This window comes from Canis lupus, chromosome 3 (genome assembly GCF_003254725.2).
Source record: "Canis lupus dingo isolate Sandy chromosome 3, ASM325472v2, whole genome shotgun sequence".
Classification (NCBI taxonomy): Eukaryota; Metazoa; Chordata; class Mammalia; order Carnivora; family Canidae; genus Canis; species Canis lupus.
Window position 1 is genome coordinate 7963839 of NC_064245.1, and position 20349 is coordinate 7984187.

The 20349-nt window shown below is 41.4% G+C and overlaps 3 protein-coding genes across 44 annotated transcripts in view; 2 read left to right on the forward strand and 1 right to left on the reverse strand.

Annotated features, from left to right (window-relative positions):
- Positions 1–4907, reverse strand: part of PPIP5K2 (diphosphoinositol pentakisphosphate kinase 2) — a 101694-nt gene extending 96787 nt beyond the window's left edge. For 35 of the 38 annotated variants that reach the window (XM_049108144.1, XM_035714720.2, XM_049108150.1 and 32 more), the window contains exon 1: positions 4703–4907. The gene's annotated coding sequence lies outside the window, so the exon portion shown is untranslated. Of the gene's footprint in view, positions 1–3445; positions 3656–4702 lie in introns of those variants that run through there. The other 3 variants (XM_049108148.1, XM_049108140.1, XM_049108138.1) reach the window with 3 other exon arrangements.
- Positions 4536–5623, forward strand: LOC118354321 (proline-rich protein 2-like). The gene is made up of 3 exons (XM_049108112.1): positions 4536–4889; positions 4970–5119; positions 5219–5623. Exons 1-3 carry the CDS (start codon positions 4536–4538, stop codon positions 5621–5623), a joined length of 909 nt encoding a protein of 302 aa, XP_048964069.1.
- The window catches only part of GIN1 (gypsy retrotransposon integrase 1), a 29105-nt gene continuing 13718 nt past the window's right edge, over positions 4963–20349 (forward strand). The window contains exons 1-5 of one of the 5 annotated variants that reach the window (XM_025438151.3): positions 4978–5119; positions 6682–6940; positions 15022–15167; positions 16576–16769; positions 18486–18791. In XM_025438151.3, the coding sequence (XP_025293936.1) occupies positions 15026–15167; positions 16576–16769; positions 18486–18791 (642 nt within the window). In that variant the 5' untranslated portion in view covers positions 4978–5119; positions 6682–6940; positions 15022–15025. Of the gene's footprint in view, positions 5120–5663; positions 5789–6681; positions 6941–15021; positions 15168–16575; positions 16770–18485; positions 18792–20349 lie in introns of those variants that run through there. The other 4 variants (XM_025438153.3, XM_049108152.1, XM_025438152.2 and 1 more) reach the window with 4 other exon arrangements.

Consider the following 20349-nt stretch of genomic DNA (forward strand, 5'->3'; position numbering starts at 1 on the left):
GCCTATCAACATCAGTTTAAGAACTCTCGTATTAGGGCAGCCCCGGTTGGCTCAGCGGTTTAGCACCGCCTTCAGCCCAGGGCCTGATCCTGGAGTCCTGGAATCGAGTTCCACCTCAAGCTCCCTGCATGGAGCCTGCTTCTCTCTCTGCCTCTCTCTCTCTGTGTCTCAAATGAGTAAATGAATAAAATCTTAAAAAAAAAAAAAAAAAAAAAAAGAACTCACATAATAATGATATCTCAAAATATTCTTTACCAAAGCTATGTATATTATTGTTCCTTGGTCACATTAAAACTAATTACCTACCAAGATGAAACTACATAACAATCAACTTGATTACTGGTAATATAATTATTTGATCAAATATTCTTAAGAGTTGGATTATAGGTTAGCTAAAACTGCAGTGCATAACACCAAAACTCTTATTCCTAAAGATCTAATTCTAGTTTAACTGGTGGCTCCGTTAAATATTAAAACCCTCATGTACATAGCCAGACTTGACTTTATGGAACTTTCAAATTAAAATTTCACAGTGTTATGAAATATTAAACAGTTGATTTAAAAATTAAAGTAGGAAATACCGATTCAAAAGACAAACACTACTCAATTCTGATTTTTAAATTGGAAAGTACCATGCTACTAAAGCATCTACACTCAAAGAAGTGGTTCTCAAACTTCATACATCAGAATCACCAGGAGGGCTTGTTAAAATACTAAACTAGAAAGTCTTAAAGGAGGACTCAATACTCGAAAAATTCCAACATGCTGCTGCCGCTGCTCTGGAAATCAATCACACATTGAGAACCACTGCTCTAGACCTTGACAAAAGTGAGTTAGAAAGCTTTTCCTGATAGTTGCTCAGTTCTGCGTCCTTCATGCCACCATCTGTAAAATGGGATAAACATCCTAAATTATTCTGAAAATGAAATGACAATGAAGACACAACAGCAACTAGCACAAGGTAAGCATTTAGTAAATGTTAGCTATTTATCTATCTTGTTGGCTTTTATAATTAGGACTGAGATTCCTGACCTAACTTAACTGGCACAGAATAAATACAAACAACTCAACTTAGAAGGGTGCCTACTTACCACCCATGTAATGATGCTATAGAAACTCTTTTTTGCCATTGCTGCTGCTGCTGGAGACCTCATTACATGTTTTCCAGTCTTACCACTACTGGATAGTGCTTGTCACTATCCTGAACACTACTGCCTGGAGTAAAAACACTCCTCTCCTTCACAAACCTACCATGGTCCAAGCTACTCAATCCTTAAAATGACAGCATGGGTCATCCATCAGTCCTACGTGGTATTCAAAACCCTCCTTTTTTTTTTAAATACTTTATTTATTTATTCATAGAGACACAGCTAGAGAGAAAGAGGCAGAGACACAGGCAGAAGGAGAAGCAGGCACCATGCAGGGAGCCTGACGTGGGACTCGATCCCGGGTCCCCAGGATCACGCCCCGGGCTGCAGGCAGCGCTAAACCGCTGCACCACCGGGGCTGCCCAAAACCCTCCTCTCTTGATGAGCTGGAACAGACACATGACCAATTTTCCTGAAATCCTAAAAACATTTTCCACTGGAAACACTGTTGTCAATGTTGACTCCAGTTCCAGGGCACTATTACTAATAGCTCCATAATAGATTATTAAAAAGGCTTCTGCATGCTGGCAAAGGCAGCCAAGCATCAGTTAAAAGTTCATACAAAAAAGTCCATGCCAAGTTTCACAAAATCCTGGAATTGATGTTTTCCTTCTTTCAACATTCATGCACTATTTTTTTGCTGAGCCCGCTTCTCCTCCTCCTTTTAATTCACTATTGTCCTTGAGAGTTCCAATTTCTCCTTTCATAAACTCCGAAGTCCTCAATAAATGCTTTTCCGACAACTGCCTTTTCCGACAACTGCCGACCCTACGTGCACATCAGCATCTTTCCCACGCTCCATGACCCACAGCATTTGGGATATATCTTTTCAGTGACCTGTTTCCATTAGAGTTAGGGTTTCCCCTCCTCAAATTTTTATTGCGAAAGATTTCAGATACTCAAAGAAGCTGAAAGAATGGCTCACCATACATATGCACTCACACATCCACCACTAGTAGCCTCAACGATGGCTAACGTTTTGCTGTATTTACTTCCTCCTTATACATACGTATACAGGTAATCTTGCTCTATCATTTGAAAGGTACAGACATGGATATACTTCGTTTCTGTATACCCTAGCATGCATCTCCTAAAAATAAGGACATCCTCCAATATAACCAATTATCATTTCCACTTAGGAAATTTAATAGTTCCTTATTAGTAGTAATATGTAGTTGTGTCGGGGGGTTTTGGAGAACAAGGGCCTCCTCTGTATATTCCCAGTACTTGATCGGTTGGTGCACAGCACTTACGTGGGTGACCTACAAATGTCCCACCAATCGTCAAGTGTAATATCCTTCCAGCTACCACGAAAGGCACGAGTTTAAGACTTAAAAGAGCGATATTTGCTGTGCAACTTTGACATCTTCTCCACATCAGTTTCATCACCTGCTTTAAACCAAACCACGCGGCTGTCAGTATTTTGGTTTCTGAACTGTTTGATTCTGTGCCACGACAGGAAAGCTCCAGGAGGACAGACATCATTTCATCAGACCCATACACAGGAATACTGAATTTTTTTTTTTTAATGAATACGTCCAACCACAGAAAAATGTTAGCGAAGAAACTGAAAGCAACGAAGCATCAATGGCAAGACAACAATAGTACAGCAGTTAAGAACACAGATTCTGGAATCTGAAAAATGTGGTTTCTAATCCAGGCTCACGTGTTTACTAGTTTAAAAAAAAAAAAAAAGCTTAGGACAAGTTATGTGGCCTAAGCCTCAGGACCTACTTCTTGGAAAATAATCATAATTTAATCTACCTCGTGGGACTGTTATAGGAAAGACATATAGGAGAAAATATGTAAAGCACTTGCCACACTTTAAGAACTCAGTTAACGCCAGTTATTTATTTATTTATTTATTTATTTATTTATTTATTTATTTACTTATTTATTTATGATAGTCACACAGAGAGAGAGAGAGAGAGAGAGAGAGAGAGGCAGAGACACAGGCAGAGGGAGAAGCAGGCTCCATGCACCGGGAGCCCGACGTGGGATTCGATCCCGGGTCTCCAGGATCGCGCCCTGGGCCAAAGGCAGGCGCCAAACCGCTGCGCCACCCAGGGACCCCAACGCCAGTTATTTTTAATATTCAATCGTCCTGGGGCGCCCGGGGGGCAGGGGGAGTAGGTGGGGGCGGGGCTCAGCGGGTGAGCATCTGCCTTGGGCTCAGGGCGGGATCCGGGATCGAGTCCTGCATCCTCCCTGCAGGGAGCCTGCGTCTCCCTGTGTCTGTGCCTCTCTCTCTCTGGGTCTCTCTTCAATAAATAAAACGTTAAAAAAAAAAGTTCAACCTGCCTGAAACAAAAAGTGTGCTTTTCACGGAAGAATTTTCAAGAGCAAAAGCAGATGCGGAGCGAGGATGCCAGCGAGGATGCCAGCCACGCCTTCCTGCTTCCCCCGCCAGTCCTTCCAGCAACCCCAGGGCAACACAAGCATCACCCACAGGAGTGCGAAGGTCGCCACGTCCCAGGAGACAGGCTCCAGGGGCGCCCACTTGCGGTCCTCCTCCCGGGCAGGCAGTCCCCGAGCTTCTGTCCTGTCGGGTCCTTCACACCCGAGGGGGAGGGGGGACGAGGGGGACGAGGGGGGGAAAGGGGGAGGAGGGGAGGGGAGGGGAGGAGGATGAAGGAAAGGGAGAAGGGAAGAGGGAAGAGGAGGGAAGTGGGGGGAGGAGGGAGAGGAGGAGGAAGGGGAGGAAGAGGAGGGAAGAGGGAGGAGGGAGAGGAGGAGGAGTGAGAGGGGGAAGAGGGAGGAGGAGGAGGGAAGAGGGAGGAGGAGGGAGGAGGAGGGAAGGAGAAGAGAGACGAGGGAGGAGGAGGAGGAAAGAGGGAGGAGGGAGGAGGGGGAGGAAGAGGAGGGCAGAGGGAGGAGGAGGGGAGGAGGGAGAGGAGGCAAGAGGGAGGAGGAGGGAAGAGAGAGGAGGAGAGAAGAGAGAAGAGGGAGGAGGAGGAGAAGGGGGAAGAGGAAAGAGGGAGGAGGGGGAAGAGGAGGGAAGAGGGAGGAGGGGAAGGTGGGGAGGAGGGAGGAGGAGGAGGGAGGAGGTAAGAAGAGAGAAGAGGGAGGAGTAGGGGGAGGAGGAAAGAGGGAGGAGGAGGGAGGATGGGGAGGAGGAGGAAGAGGAAGGAAGAGGGAGAGAGAAAAGGAGGGAAGAGGGAGGAGAGGGAGGAGGGAGGAGAGAAGAGAGAAGAGGGAGGAGTAGGGGGAGAAGGAAAGAGGGAGGAGTAGGGGGAGAAGGAAAGAGGGAGGGGAGGGAGGAGGAGGATGAGGAGGAGGGAGAGGAAGATGAGATGGAGGGAGGAGGAAGAGAAGGAGGGAGGAGGGGGAAGAGAGAATAAGGAGGAGGGAGGAGGAGGAAGGGGAGGAGGGGGAGGAGGAGGGAGGATGGAGGGGGAGCGGCCGCGGAGCCCCTGGGGCCGGGGGTCAGCGCCCCGCCCCCGCCCCCGCCCCCCGCCCCGAGGCTCGGCGGTCCGGACTCCGCGCAGCCCCGAGGACACGGCGGCCCCGCGCTCCGGCAGCTGCTCCGGTGCGTCCCGGGGCTCCGAGCTCACCTGCTGCCGCTGCAGCCGCCGAGCCCGTGCGGCCTTCGGCTCCCCTCGGATGGCCGAGAGGGACGGAAGCGTTCCTGAAGACTGCGGCCGTCCCGCTCCACGGAGCCGCCCCCCGCCCCCGCCCCGCCGCCTCCAGAAGCCGGGGAAGGGCCACGCCGAGCGGCCGCCGAGCCCGCGGGAGCGCCTCGCTCGCCGCCGCCACGCCTCTCCCCCCGCCCGCCCGGGTCTCACACACAAACCCCACCGGGCGGAACCATTTCCGGCGAGGGCCCCACGGCGCCGCACGGCCCCTCCACCCCGCCCCACCCCATAAAGGCGCCCCACGCTTCAAGACGCCGGCACTTCCGCTTCCGGCAGCACCAGATAAGTCGCGAGAGGACGCTTAAAGGCTGTCGTTTGCGTTTAGGACCACTTTCGGTGAGTGGTCGCTCCACCGTGCTTTGTTGTAGCGGCTGACTTTTTTTAATTTTTTTTATCTTTATTATTATCACGTTAAAGTGAGGCGCCACCTGACAGGAATTTCAAAATGATTTGCATCGACTAGTTTTGAGGACGGGTTTCGCTGAGCGTGGAGAGTGCGCAGGCGCTCTGGCGGCGGGCGGGCCGTGGGCGGGCGTGGCGGCGGCTCCCGCGGCCGCCGGGCGGGAAGGGGGAGCCCCGCGGTCGGGCCGGGCGCGGGCGGCGGCCCCGGCGTCTCCCCGGCGTCTCCCCGGCATCTCCCCGGCATCTCCCCGGCGGTGGTCGTGCCGAGCGTGGCTGCGTCAGCGCCCTCCGACGTCGACCGACGAGCCGTTAGGAGTCCCCGGGAAAGGAGCGGCCGGACCCTGCCCCGGGCAGGCTGAGGAAAGTTGGCCGCCGCCCTCGGCCGACGCGGAGGCAGCCCCACCCGCCCCCACCCGCCTTAGCGTAGCCGCCCTTTGACCTGAAGTGTCACCCTTTTGCCCCAAACTAAAAGTCTCCCATGTGGGGGAGACGGGCGAACCCAAGGGAGTATCTGGCCCCGTCGTTTTTAAAGGAAACGGGGGAAAAAATGCTACCTCCACGTGGGGTTTCCTTCCATGAGCTTTTCTGAATCAAAGCAGAGAAGTAATTTTTGTGGTTTTTTTTTTTTGTTTTTTTTTTTTTTTAAGATTTTATTCATGAGAGAGAGAGGTGGAGGAGCAGGCTCCATGCACGGAGCCCGACGTGGGACTCGATCCCGGGTCTCCGGGGTCGTGCCCTGGGCTGCTGAGCCACCCGGGCTGCCCTGTCCTGAGATTTAGAAGTCACAGTTTCTTTTTTAAAGATTTTATTTATTTATTCACGAGAGAGAGAGACACACACACACAGGCAGACGGAGAAGCAGGCTCCATGCAGGGAGCCCGATGTAGGACTCGATCCCGGGTCAGGTCACGCCCTGGGCTGCTGAGCCACCCGGGCTGCCCCCCAAATCAGTTCTTTTTTTTAAGATTTTATTTATTCATGAAAGACCGAGAGAGAGAGAGTCAGAGACACAGGCAGAGGGAGAAGCAGGCTCCCTGCAGGGAGCCCGAAGTGGGACTCGATCCCCGGTCTCCGGGGTCACGCCCTGGGCTGAAGGTGGCGCCAAACCGCTGAGCCACCAGGGCTGCCCTATCCTGAGATTTAGGAGTCAGAATTCCTTTCTTTTTTAAATATTTTTTTTTAATTTATTTATTCATGAGAGAGGAAGATTCCATGCAGGGAGCCAGGTGGGACTCGATCCCAGGTCTCCGGGGTCACGCCCTGGGTCGAAGGCAGGCATTGCTAAACCGTTGAGCCACCCGGGCTGCCTGAGAAGTTGATTTTTTTTCAGGTGGAAATGCGTTTTATCACGTGCGGCCGGGGAGGCATCGTCGTTGGTGGCATCTGCAGGTTGAGGAGGAGCGTCGGGGCCGTCGGTTGAGGCTTCGCAGGCCTCGGGGGCCTTGCGTACAGTTTGTGCTCTTTTTTTTTTATTATTTTTGTTTTTTATTTTTCAGAGACGGGAGTAGGCTAATTCAGAAGCGAAAAGTCTGACGACGAGTTAAATCCTTTTGTCGAGCTGTTGCGGATTTTTGAGTCTTCCACTTAAGAGGGGACACGGGCGGGTCACGACCTTCTGGAGACCCGGGTGGTGGGGCTTGCAGGGGTTTTGCCCGGCGCGCCCCTCCCGCGAAGCGATGCCTCCCCGCCTCCCCTCCTGGCGCACGCGAGACCCGAGACCCGAGGTGCGGAGCTGAGTGATCAGTGTCCCCGCAGGTACTGACTGCGGTGTGTGACGTGGGGTCACACCTCCCCCACATTCGACCCTGGCCGCCCCCTGGCTGGCTAAATGAGGACGTGCCATCCGCCACCTTCACCCCACCCCCTTTTTCTCATCCCTACGTGTCATAACACACAAGTACCCGTTTTAACACAAAGTCTTAAAAATAAGAGCATGTTGAAGGAAGGCTTGATCTCCGTTTTTTTGTGTGACTTGAGCGACTTACCTCCGCTGTCCAGGATACTTTGGTTCAATGTTTGGATGTAGGAAGACATTGATGTTTGTTTTGATACTACCACAGCGTGAAGTCGTGTCTTATCGCATTAACTACTCAAAAGGTTTTTAGGGATCAAGTCGTGGGTGTGCTTTGAAAAGGAAAAAAAAACAAAACAAAACAAAACACCTGCTGGTCTTCACAGTATTCCTGCATATTCCTGCATATAAAGGCCGAGTATTAGCGGCCTACTTTAACCTGTGTAGGTGGCTCTCCTGTTTGTGAACTGATTTCTCCTGTTGTACTTAAGCCCGCGGACCCTACTAGACGGGAAACTCGTTATTCAGTGTACAACTTTTTTTTTTTAAGATTTTATTTATTTATTCATGAGAGACACAGGCAGAGGGAGAAGCAGGCTCCATGCAGGGAGCCCCATGTGGGACTCGATCCCAGGACCCCAGGGTCATGCCCTGGGCCTAAGGCGGCACAAAACCGCTCAGCCACCCAGGGATCCCCACAATGTACAACTCTTGTCTTCGGAGATTCCTTATTAGCAGTAGAACATAAATAGACATTACGGTAAAACATTGATCATCAGTGAAAAGGAGATCTCCAAATATCTTTCCTGGTAGATAAAGGTTTTGAGAAAAGAAAGTGTTCCGTCTTACTTTGAACAGCTTGGTATGAATAACAACGCCTAAATGTTTTAGTGATAATTGTATATTGAATAACCACTTGCAGAGGACTTCTTTAAAAATATTTTATTTATTTATTCATGAGAGCCACAGAGAGAGAGGCAGAGACACAGGCAGAGGGAGAAGCAGGCCCCATCCCAGGTCTCTAGGGTCACGCCCTGGGCTGAAGGAGGCACAGAGCCACCTGGGGATCCCCTTTTTCGGACCCTTAATCTCGTTCATCCTGTTACTTATGAAAAAAGAGGGATAACTATTATTTTCTTCTTTGAGATGTGGATGTTGAAGCTCAGGTAACTCATCCACTAGCAATTTTGACTCCCAAAAGCCATGGCTTCTTAGGCATACCCTACTTACTCTGCCATGTATATGCGAGTGAGTAATATGTCCCTAAGTGAGATAACAATTATCTTTGGAACGTGTGGTTTTTTTTTTTTTTTGTTTTGTTTTTTTTTGATTCACTGCCATCTTTCCTATGAGGAAATGGCAAATAATTCTTTGTTCATTTACAAATAGTTGAACGGCCCACTGTATCCCAAACTGTGTGAAACAATGTAAACATTAAAAATTAATAAGACTTTCTCGTTTCTTATATGTGATCTGAATTATTAATTACATAGTCATTTTATAACCTCCTTAGCAGAGGCCTGAACCAAGTATTAGAAATCTGAGGTTGACAATAATTATGTTACCAGTGTAGGGGGGCGGGGAGGGGGGAGCCAGCAGGAAACTGAAGCAAAAAAACAAGGTATAAATGTAAGTGAATGGAGATTCATGTTGTTGCTTTGAGTAAATTTGATGTCTCTGAAACTCTTATTTTCTTGTCTACAAAGTGGATATATGACTAGTATCCACTTTACATGATGTTGTGAGGATCATCACAGTGAAGAACTGTATAAATGTCTGCAATTTTTAAGAATTGCTTTTGCAGTTATTTTAAAGAAAATCTCCTTTAATTAAAAAAATTGTTCCCTGCCGTTGTAGTTTTGGCTTTCCCAGTTGTCCTACAGTAGCACATAGTGTGTAGCCTTTGCTGTCTGACTTTTTTCACTTAGCATAAAAATCATGATTTTTGAGATACTTATCTTTTTGAGATACTATTGTTAAGTATATTTTTAGTTTGTTCCTTATCTGTACTGAGTTGTGTTTCCCCATATGGATCTACCATAGTTTGTTATCCATTCACTAGTTGATGAACATTTGGTTTGTTTTCAGATTTTAGCTGTTAAGAATAAAGCTTCTAGAAACAGTCTCATACACATTTTTGTGTGGACATACACTTTCATTACTCTTGAGTTAAAACTGTTTTCTGACATGTTTATACCACTTTGTATTCTCACCAGCAATGCTCTATATTCTTGGTAGTACTTAGTATTGCCAGGTTTCGTTTCTTTTTTATTGTATTTTGCCTCTTTGATGGATGTGTAATAGTATCTTAGTTTTTACTTGCGTTTTTAAAATTTTTATTTATCTGACAGAGTGTGCACAAGTGTACAAGCAGGGGAAGTGAGAAAGGGAGAAGCAGGCTCCTCACTGAGCAGGGAGCCCAATGCAGGGCTTGATCCCAGGACCCTGGGATCATGACTTGAGCCTAAGGCAGCAGCTAAACTGATTGTGCTACCCGAGCACCCCTTTATTTGGGTTTTTAAATGTCTGATTGTGTTGAGCATGTTTTCATGTGTTTATTTGCCAATCATATCTTCTTCAATGAAAGGTCCATTTAAATCTTTTGCTCATTTTTTAAGTTGGTTTGTTTTTGCTGATTGAGATTTAGGAATTCTTTACAAATTCTTTGCAATGATGGGGATAGAGCTAGAGTGCATTATAGCCAAATTAGAGAAAGACAACCATATGATTTCATTCATGTGGAATTTAAGAAATAAAACATGAACATAGGGGAATCATAGACTCCACTATAGAGGACAAACAAGAGTGAGGATTGATGGAAGGAGGTGGCTGGGGGATGGACTAAATGAATGGGTATTAAGGAGCACATTTGTAACAAGCACTGGATGTTACATATAATTGATGAATCACTGAATTCTGTACCTGAAACCAATTTTACCATATGCTAACTAATTAGAATTTAAATAAAAACTTGAAAAAAACAAGAGTTGTATTTACAAGTTCTAAGACACAAGTTTTTATTGTATATGCGCTACAGATATTTTCTCCTAGCTGTGATTGCTCCTTTCACTTTCTTAACATTGCCCTTAAAAAAAACAAGTTGTGAGAGGTGCCTGGGTGGTGTAGTTGGTTAAGCGTCCAACTCTTGATTTTAGCTCAGGTCATGATCTCAGGATCTTGAGATCAAGCTCCTGCAATGGGTTTGGTGCTCAGGGGGGTTTCTGCTTGAGATTCTCTCCCTCTGTCCCTCCCCCTGCTCTCAGTCTTCCTTCCTCTCTCTCTCTCTCTCTCTCTCTCTCTCTCTCTCTGAAATAAATCTTAACAAAAAAAGAAAAGTTTTTTGATTCTTTTTTTAATTTATATTCCCATAACCTGGTTCATATAAGGATTTAAGGACTTGGTAAATGAATGAACAAATGATAAGTTGTATGGATGAAAAACCTAGCAACTATAATAGTAAAACAGGAAGTTCTACAAAGGTACAAAGAAAGTCAGGAGAGGTTGAGATCACTTCAGATTCAGGTATTATGGAAGGCTTGCTTCAGTGAGGAGCTAGAGCTTGACCTTGAAAAATGGTTAAGACTTAATCAGAATTAGAAGGATAGGCCATTCATGAGGGAAATGGTGACATAGATCAGGTACAGAGAATAGTTGGAATGTTAACAAAGGTATATAAAGGAGACAAGAGGGGGATCCCTGGGTGGCACAGCGGTTTGGTGCCTGCCTTTGGCCCAGGGCGCGATCCTGGAGACCCGGGATCGAATCCCATGTCGGGCTCCCGGTGCATGGAGCCTGCTTCTCCCTCTGCCTGTGTCTCTGCCCCTCTCTCTCTCACTGTGTGCCTATCATAAATAACTTTAAAAATTAAAAAAAAATAAATAAAGGAGACAAGAGGAGAAACTATAGGACTTGTACAGGTTGTAGGGGCTTGGCTAAGTAGTTTTAGACTTTGTCAGTAAGCAGTGGAGATGACCAGGGGCAGTCAAATAGTGTCTACTCTTAGTAATTCATTTGGAAAGTAAAAATGTGTTGAGGATGATAACAAAAACCAAAAATCTCAAAGAACTCAGTCTCCAAGATTCTGTTTATTAGATTTTTATCTACTACTTGACTTTTATACTATGGGCTTGCTCTGAGGAGAGTGAATTATTCTATTTTGATCTATTTTCAGTTCTTCAAAAGTTAAGGGTTTGAAAGTGGACAGGTTAATTTCAGCCAATAGGCTTTCTGAACATGAATCTTGGTTCATGTATTTTAGATAGGACAGCCAAGGGTATCCTGATAGCACAGATCCTTGAATGTACTGAGGGCTTCACTTACATTGATTAAAGATTTTCTAGTATTCCCAGTGCTATAGACTGAATATGTGTCCCCCCTCATCTGTATGTTGAAAACCTAACCAGTGTGATGGTATTTCAGAAGTGATTAGTTCATGAGGATGTAGCCCTCAACCATGGAATTAGTGCCTTTTTTTTTTTTTTTTTTTTTTTTTAAGTAGTTTACATGCCCAGTGTTGAGGCTTGAACTCACAGTCCTGGGATCAAGATCAGGTGCTAATGAGCCACTCAGGCACCCCAGAATTAGTGCTCTTTTTAAAAGAGGTCAAATGCTCCCCAGCACTGTCTGTTGTGTGAGGACAGAGCAAAGAGGTGATCTATGAACCAGGAAGCAAGCTTTCACCAGGCACTGAATCTGCCAGCTTGTGCTTGGGTTTTCAGACTCCAGAAATGTGAGAAATAAATGTTTGTTGTTAGTTAGCCACCCAATCTATTGTAGATTGTTACAGCAACCCAAATGGACTAAGACATCCTAGAGAATCGGGGAGAGCAGTTGGGGGAACTTAGAGAAGTTTTAAAGTAGAAGGACAAAATATGGCTGTCACTGTGGATTATGGAGACATTCATGTTGTCCAACGGCCAGTTTTTTCCTACCAGTTAAAATTGCTCATACCCCATATGTTACGGGACCTGTACTTTCTCTGAGGTGTAAAAGTTTGGTCTTTTGCTCCTGGGGGCTTTTTATAGGCTTGAAAAGGCTTCTTCTCTTTTCTTTTTAAGATCCTTCAGATTTTGCAACCATCACTGATCTCTGAAAGGGAGGCAATAGAGGATTTTATCTTTGTGTAAATCTTTTCTTTTTCTTTGTGTAAATCTTCTCTTCCTCCAGATACCATACTCCCAGATGATTTTCTTTTAGATGATATAGAACATTGTTTGTTCGAAAAGCCATTCATAGAAAACAGTAATTTGGAATCCTCTGTTTTACAGAACACAGACCCTAGTGATTTGATCTAAAAGAGAAAGGGGAGAGGTGCCTGTCTGGCTCTGTGGGTGGAGATTGTGGCTCTTGATCTGGAAGTATGGGTTTGAGTCCCATATGGATGTGGGGGTAGAGATAACCTAAAGGCAAAATCTCTAAAAAGTAAAATTAAATTGAGAAAGGGCAATTCTTTATGGCCTTTGGACTTGGAAGAGCTTGTGTCAGTGTAACCTGGAGTTGAAAATAGGACAAATGATTTTTGCTTGTTGGTTTAAGAGTTGAGGAGATTTAATACAGAGCTCAAGTGACAGGCAGGCAAATGGATAGGTAGACCAGCATTGTCTATTCCCTACCTGATGTCATACAAGTCTTCCTAAAATGGAAATCTATGAAGGGTGGAAGTTTGTCACAGAATCATTTGGCAGGGGAAAAACTAGTGAGGAGACATTAAAGTAAAGAGGTCTAAAGAGGCATCAAGAGGTCTTCTGTGACAGATTGGGTACGTGGTGGAGGTAAAAGAGAATGGTACTTTACCAAAGACAGTTAGAAAGAACTAAGATTTAGAGCATCATGGAACTTAAAAATAGGGCCACAGGACAAGGACTGAGTATATACGTAGTAAATTCTCTCTGTCCTGTTACAATTTCCAGTAGGGGCTATTATGACTATGAAAAGTCTGTGAATGTTCTTGTGCACATCTTCTGATAGTCCTGTCTTCATTTCACTGGGGTATAAACTTGAAAGAATTAAGTCATTAGGGTAGCCAAGTGTTCAATTAGAAGAAACTGTCAGTTTGCTAGGGGAGCTGTAGCCTTTTAAACTCCCACCATGTATAGGAGTTTGATTTGTTACGTGTCCTTACAACTAATGTTGTCGGTGTTTTTAATTTTACCCTTTGTAATGTGTGTAGTTATAAAATCGTGGGTTTTTAATTTGCTTTTTGGAGTAATGATGTTGAGCACATTTTCACTTATTAACCATTTGGATATTTTCTTTTTTGAAGTGCCATGTAAGATTCCTCCCCCCATTTTAAAGGGAGGTTTTATCCTTTTCTTTTTGTAGTTTATATATGCTGAGTACGAGTCCTTTGTTAGATATATATATTAAAGATCTCCTAGTCTTTGAATTACCTTTTCCTTTCCTTAAAGATATCTCTTAAATAGGTTTTAATTTTGATGAAGTAGAATTTGTTACAATCTTTTTCTTTTAAGAATAGTGTTTTTGTGTCCTGTTTAAGAAACCCTTACATATTCCATAAAATAGCTTATACTTTATTGTCAACCCGAGATTAAGAAACATAAATGTGCTGATATTCTCACTGGCTGTTATGTAAAGATCAGAAAGATAGTTATTGAATGTGGAAAGTACCGTGTCATAGGGGAAGAGAACAGGCTATTTGTTTAAGCCGTATGTTCCTAGGCACAGACTATTCTTTTTTGTTCTAACATTCCCTCTGTAGTAATACTCTTTTATAGCCTCATCCGTACATCTCCTAGTGGTCAGTAAACATTCATATTGTTTTTAGAAATTAAAAATGTTAATTAAGCATTTGTATCAGAATCCTAGCAGGAAATAGAAGATACACTCTCCTGAAAATTTGAAGAAAATTTAATGAAGCTCCTATTTAAAGACATAAGAACAGAGTCAAAGAAATCAACATGGCACCTGGAGATTAGTAACAACAGGGAATAGTGGTGGAATAGTGCCCTCTAATTAGCAAACAGAAGAAATGATGTTATAGACTTCCAATGAAGTTTAGAGACCTGAAAGATGGGCTACTCAACAGAAGCTATAGCTGCAGAGGGTTGTAGCCTAAACTAAGGAAAGACCTGGGAAATAAATACCCTGAACTCTTCTGCATTCTGATTTGCCTGTTGGTACCTCCCACTGGACAAGCCGAATCAGAAAACTAAATGTAGTTCATAAGGATCAGTCTCTGAGGGCACAGGAGCAGAGAAAGAAAGGAAAGGCCAAAAATTTTCTGGATGGGTAGAGGTAGTGGCAAGCAGAATAATCTGCACAGAATAGTTCCTTTCAGTTGAAAATACGAAAAGGGCTTTTTTCTTTTTAATTTAATGGTTTCCCTTATAATTTGTGGTCTAAAATAGACGAATTTTATTTTGTTTTGCTTTTGTCAGTGTAGCCAGAGTTTTCTTCATAACAGAGAAAGTGTGTACAGGACCGAAAATTATTTCTGTTCAAGAATAAGCTTATATGTAGTTGAGAAGAATATATGAGATCTAGCATAGCTAAGTATCTTCTCTGTCATTTATCATTGAAGCATTTCCAAAATAGATCTTTCTCATAAATTATATGAATGGACTATTTTTTTTTTTGCATTTCACAATGACCATGAATATTTTTAGAAGGAAAAAAACCTATATCTCCCCTTTATAACATATCATGTATTTAAATGTCACATAACAGAACCATCTGTATAAGTAATATTTCATTTGATGATAATGAGAGACTTGAAGCAAAACTTTTTGAAGCGTAATTGTTTATTTTCTTTTTTCCCAGTATGTGGAAAATTTTCAACATTTCTTTTCACATGGAAAGAGCAAGATAATGTGTCATGATGTATCTATCTCAAAAATAGCTTTTGAATATATTAGTTCATATACATCACACAGTTCCTTTTCTGTACTATATTTATCTCCATCACAGATAATATTCCGGGAATGTTCAATTCATATGTAAGCAGAAATATGACAGAAGCCTGAACTAAAATAGCAACTGAATGAGCTTATCATTTAAATTTTATCTTTAAATATCTATTGCCTAGGTACATGATGGTCCGTAGTGGAAAAAATGGTGACCTTCATCTTAAACAGATTGCATATTATAAACGAACTGGTGAATATCATCCAACTACACTACCGAGTGAAAGAAGTGGCATAAGACGAGCAGCAAAAAAATTTATCTTCAAAGGTAACACTGGGGTGCCTGAGTGGCTCAGTTGGTTAAGCATCTGACTCTTGATTTTGGCTCAGGTCGCAATCTCAGGGTCTTGAGATGGAGCCTCTTGTTGAGCTCTGTGCTGGACATGGAGCCTGCTTAAGATTCTCTCTCCCTCTCTCTCTGCCCCTTTTTTTTGCACACACACACCCCCACCTCCACTCATTTTCTTTTTTTTTTTTTTTTTTTTGGGTCACATTCCTTTTTGGATACCTAATCTCCCTGAATGGATTAAATATTTGAAAGGCAGTAGACAATTTATGTTGAAAGATTATGGTAATTTTTCTCTCTTCTCTTCCTTCAAAGGAAAGAGAAGTTTGCAGTGAAATAAAGCAGAAAAGTCACCAGATGACTAAGTGAATGTTGGTGCTATTAATTAATGGGAGTTTTGCCTCCAGGTACAAAGTTAGGCTTCCCAAAAAACAAGTCAAGAAGACTTTAAAATAATAAATAAATACGTCCTCACATCTCTCTGTGTATATATCTCCTCCTATAACTCTTACATTTCATAAGTATACCTGTTACCTCTTAATAAAGTTGTGATTCATTCATTCATTTATTTAAACATTTATGCAACAAATGTCTATTAAGTTCCTACTGAATATCAGTCACATTTTAGGTCTTAGGAATAATACACTGATGAATAAAGTAGAGAAGGTTTCTGCCCTTAAGTTGCTTACCAAGTAAGGAATGTTTTTCACTCAGCATATGCTTAATTAAACATATTAGTAACTTAATGCTGTATTTTGGAGTTTGTGTAGCAATCTCATCCACACTGGAGAGAGAGAGTGATTCTTTCCCCAACCTCTTGTTTTCTAGCTGTGAATTCTTCTCAGGTGCCTTCCAAGGAAAACAGAGAACTGTCTTAAAGGATTAAGGTTCTCTCACTTTCCTGCTTTACAAACCCCACCTCCTGTTCAAATCTAGAAAAAGTTAACAGTGGCGGTTGCTTACAAAAATGTACTTATGGTGAAATGCTATTTTAGAAAATTCTATTCCAGAAGTTGCTTATCTATACATAATTTATCTGCTAATTCATGCCATTTTTAGGAGGTGCCTACAAGTATTTTTCCAGTTTGAATACTCCCATAGAAAGATATTATACTCCTGTAGTTATCACATGTTTTTTGATGAACAAGCTAGCTCCACTGGTATAGATAGCTACAGAAGTATAGCAACTAGTGATCCTTCTACATATCAAGTAAGCATAACAGCTGAGGACCTTTCAGACTGTGTGTGCATTCCAAATAAATATTGTCTTAGAGGCAAAAAAAATTTTAAAGATTGCAATGATTTGAAGATAAGGCTCTGATTAGATTATCTTAAAACTGTAGTGATCTCTAAAAATTGTAATCATATCTTTTGTTATTATTTATTCCAGAAAAAAAGCTGTTTTATGTTGGAAAAGACAGAAAACAAAATCGTTTGGTAATTGTTTCAGAAGAAGAAAAAAAGAAAGTCCTAAGAGAGTGCCATGAAAATGACACTGGAGCCCATCATGGCATATCCAGGACCCTTACTCTAGTGGAATCTAGTTATTATTGGACTTCAGTGACCAATGATGTCAAACAGTGGGTATGGCTTATGTTTTAAGAATATTTTAAATACTATCTTTGTGGTAGATATCCAAAATTCATTATTGCTCCAGATTTACTCTGAATATTATTTCTTGTTAAATACTTTTTGTACTAGTAGTGTTTGTACAGAAACGTTTAAAAGGAGTTTTATTTCCCATCAAAATTCTCCTTTGGAGTGCCTGGGTCACTTAGTCTATTAAGCATCTGAGTCTTAATTGCACCTTAGGTCATGATCTCAGGGTTGTGATACTGAGTCTCACTTTGGGCTATGAACTGTGGGGTGGAGCCTGCTTAAGATTTTCTCTCTTCCTCTCTTCCTCTATCTTTGTCCCTCCTCCCTCCCTCTCTTAAAAAAAAAAAAAGCTTTTCAAAATTCTCTTTTAAAATTACTGAAGTATAATTTGAACTAAAACATTATTTAAACCTTTGAAAAATAGCATATTTAAATAGATTATTTAGACAGATTTTCATCATTGAACTCTTTTGTATGGGCAGAATTCTAACATTTCATCTTAATGTAGAAAATGTCAAATATGGCAGAGACCCAAAATTAAAGAAGGCAAAATCAAGTTGTAAAAATAATGAAATTAGTCTTAGTTTGAAACTTTACAACCTATTACAACCTTCGGCTTCTTATAGGATATTCATCTAGGAATAAGTCATCTGATCCCTACTCTATGTAGTGTACTCTGTATGACAAATGGTAGGAATTCCTTGGTATGTATGGGAGATCCTTTTAATAATTATAAAAGTACATCAAAAAGACTGTTATTTCAGGTATAAAGAATTAAAACAACATTTAACTAAATAACATTTGAGAGTTACCAGTTTGTAGCCTGTGCATGTATTCTAAGACCTCAGTATTTGTATTTGCCTTTAGAACTTGTCACACATTCCTTTATTCAGTGAAACCTTTGTCAGATCTTTATCATTTGAGAATGGGTATGACCTTTAGAAATAATAAGATTATTTATGATGAAAGCTAGTATGTACATAAATTGGAAGATAAAACTTTTGATTAAGAGTAACTGTAATGCAAATATAGTTTATAAAATTTTGCTCACAAGTTGATTTGAAAGTGGTTTCAAAAGTGGAATTCTAGAAATATATTGAGCATTGGCACCATCCCGTATGTTACTCAGTTCTCATCCCACTCACATTAAAAGCTCTTTGACAACATGGGCTTTGTTTTTGTTCTATTTTCCTGGGACCTTGAGGAATTTCTGGCATCTGCGTTTTTTGAATAAAATTATGTTTTAATAAATACTGTTCTAACAGATTGGTGAATGAATTTATTAGAATGATAACTTTAAAAGAAAAAAATCTTTCGCTTATAGAAATGATTATAAATTCAGACACTGACTTAAAAATATAATGAATTTGATATAACAAATTTGTTTTGAGATTTATTCACATAATGTTTATTGAATGTAAACTAGAATTTTTTTTTCTTTTTGAATGTAAACTAGAATTAATGTTCCATGTGAATAAGACCTCTGAAGGTAGTCACTGGATTGTAATAGCAAGTAATATTTGCTTATTATTCTGAACAGAAGGTTTTATTCTATTCTGAGAATAGTGTAAAAGCTTCTCCTTCAAAACAAAGTACCTATTAACCATTTTAAAATTGAGATTTATAAGACTGCTTTTTTATTATGTTAAATATATTAACATCTCTGTATCTTTTTTTTCTTATTGTGTGCCTGTTTTATAGGTATATGCTTGCCAGCATTGCCAAGTGGCAAAAAATACAGTTATTCTAGCACCTAAACAGCACCTTCTCAAGGTGGAGAATCCATGGAGTATAGTTACTGTTGATCTGATGGGCCCATTTCATGCAAGCAACAGAAGTCATGTTTATACTATAATCATGACAGATTTGTTCACAAAATGGGTTGTGATTTTGCCTCTCTGTGATGTTTCAGCATCAGAAATTTCTAAAGCTATTATCAATATATTTTTCTTATATGGCCCTCCTCAGAAAATAATAATGGACCAAAGAGAAGAGTTCATTCATGAGGTAAGATAAATTAATTAGGTCTAAGAGCATATTTTACTTACTTTCAGTACCTAGCACACTGGTGCATTATAGAGTAATGCATTATAGAGTAAACTTAGTAAGTTTATATAAATTGCTACAGATGTAGAGGTTTAATACTGTAGAGCACAAAGGTAGCTGGACTGGAAATTAAGAGACCAGGATTTTGTATTAATTGTGCAACTAAGTAATTATAAATCTATCTTCAGGTTTCCTAAAACTAAAATGAGGAAGTTGGACCAAATAATCCTTGTTTTCTAGCTTGAAAATTCTGTAATTGGGGACCCGGGGCTGGCTCAGTGAGAGCATCAAGAGCATGTGACTCTTGATCTCGAGGTCATAGGTTCAAACTCATGTTGGATGTAGAGATGACTTAAAAATAAAATCTTTAGGGGATCCCTGGGTGGCGCAGCGGTTTGGCGCCTGCCTTTGGCCCAGGGCGCGATCCTGGAGACCCGGGATCGAATCCCACGTCGGGCTCCCGGTGCATGGAGCCTGCTTCTCCCTCTGCCTGTGTCTCTGCCTCTCTCTCTCTCTCTCTCTGTGACTATCATAAATAAATAAAAATTTAAAAAAAAAAAAAAAAAAAAAAAAAAAAAAATAAAATCTTTAGAAACATTCTATGATTGACATACAGAAGGAGAATTGACTAAATGGAGAAATACATCATATTTATAAATGAGAATATTCAGTATTGAAAGGTATTGATTTTTCCCAATTCAAAATTAATTTACATAAGTAATTTCTAATCAGCATTAATAAAGAGGGAGCTTTTTTCCTTGCCTTTGACTTTTTCCAGAGTTGACTTGGAATATATGGATATTCTATATATATAGATATTCTTTATATATATAGAAAGAATTCTTTCATAGAAAGAATATATAGATATTTTTTCTATATATATTCTGTATATATATTCCATGAAAGAATTCTATATTCTTTCATATAGATATATATATATATATCATTATATAGATCATATATATAGATAGATCATTATATAGATCATCATATATATAGATATATATATATCTATATGAAAGAATATTCTTTCAAGTTAACTTGAATATATATGAAAATCCTAAAAAAGTAATAGTGACAATAACACTTAAGGTATATTTTAAAATTTTCATGATTAAACAGAATACTAGTATAAGAAAAAATCAGAGACAACCAGACATGTTTAATTCTGTCAACAAGGAGTTGTAGCAAACATGTAAAATGTTATCTACCAGGGAAGCTCATTAGAGACTCTGTGTGTAGGATTTTTATTGGGAGCTGTCACATAGGCACCCTCTGCCTGGCTTGTACCAAAATCTTAGATTCCTAAAGGAAAAAAATGTATTCAGCATAAACCACCTTGTTTGTTTAGTTTAGGCACTGTAAGCCACATTTATCAGGAAACAGTGGAAAATCCCCAAATCCAAGTTCCTATACCCTGGGTGGCTCAGTCAGTTAAGTGTTCAACTCTTGATTTCACTCAGGTCATGATCTCAGGGTCTTGGGTTTGAGCCCTGTGTTGGCTCTCTGCTCAGTGCAG

What these genes read in the sequence shown, in the direction of transcription:
- LOC118354321 (XM_049108112.1), top strand. Translation starts at nt 4,536, where the DNA reads ATGGAGGGGGAGCGGCCGCGGAGCCCCTGGGGCCGGGGGTCAGCGCCC. An exon ending in CGAGCCCGCGGGAGCGCCTC is followed by an intron (nt 4,890 to 4,969) that starts GCTCGCCGCCGC and finishes ATTTCCGGCGAG; the next exon opens with GGCCCCACGGCGCCGCACGG. An exon ending in TGCGTTTAGGACCACTTTCG is followed by an intron (nt 5,120 to 5,218) that starts GTGAGTGGTCGC and finishes GCCACCTGACAG; the next exon opens with GAATTTCAAAATGATTTGCA.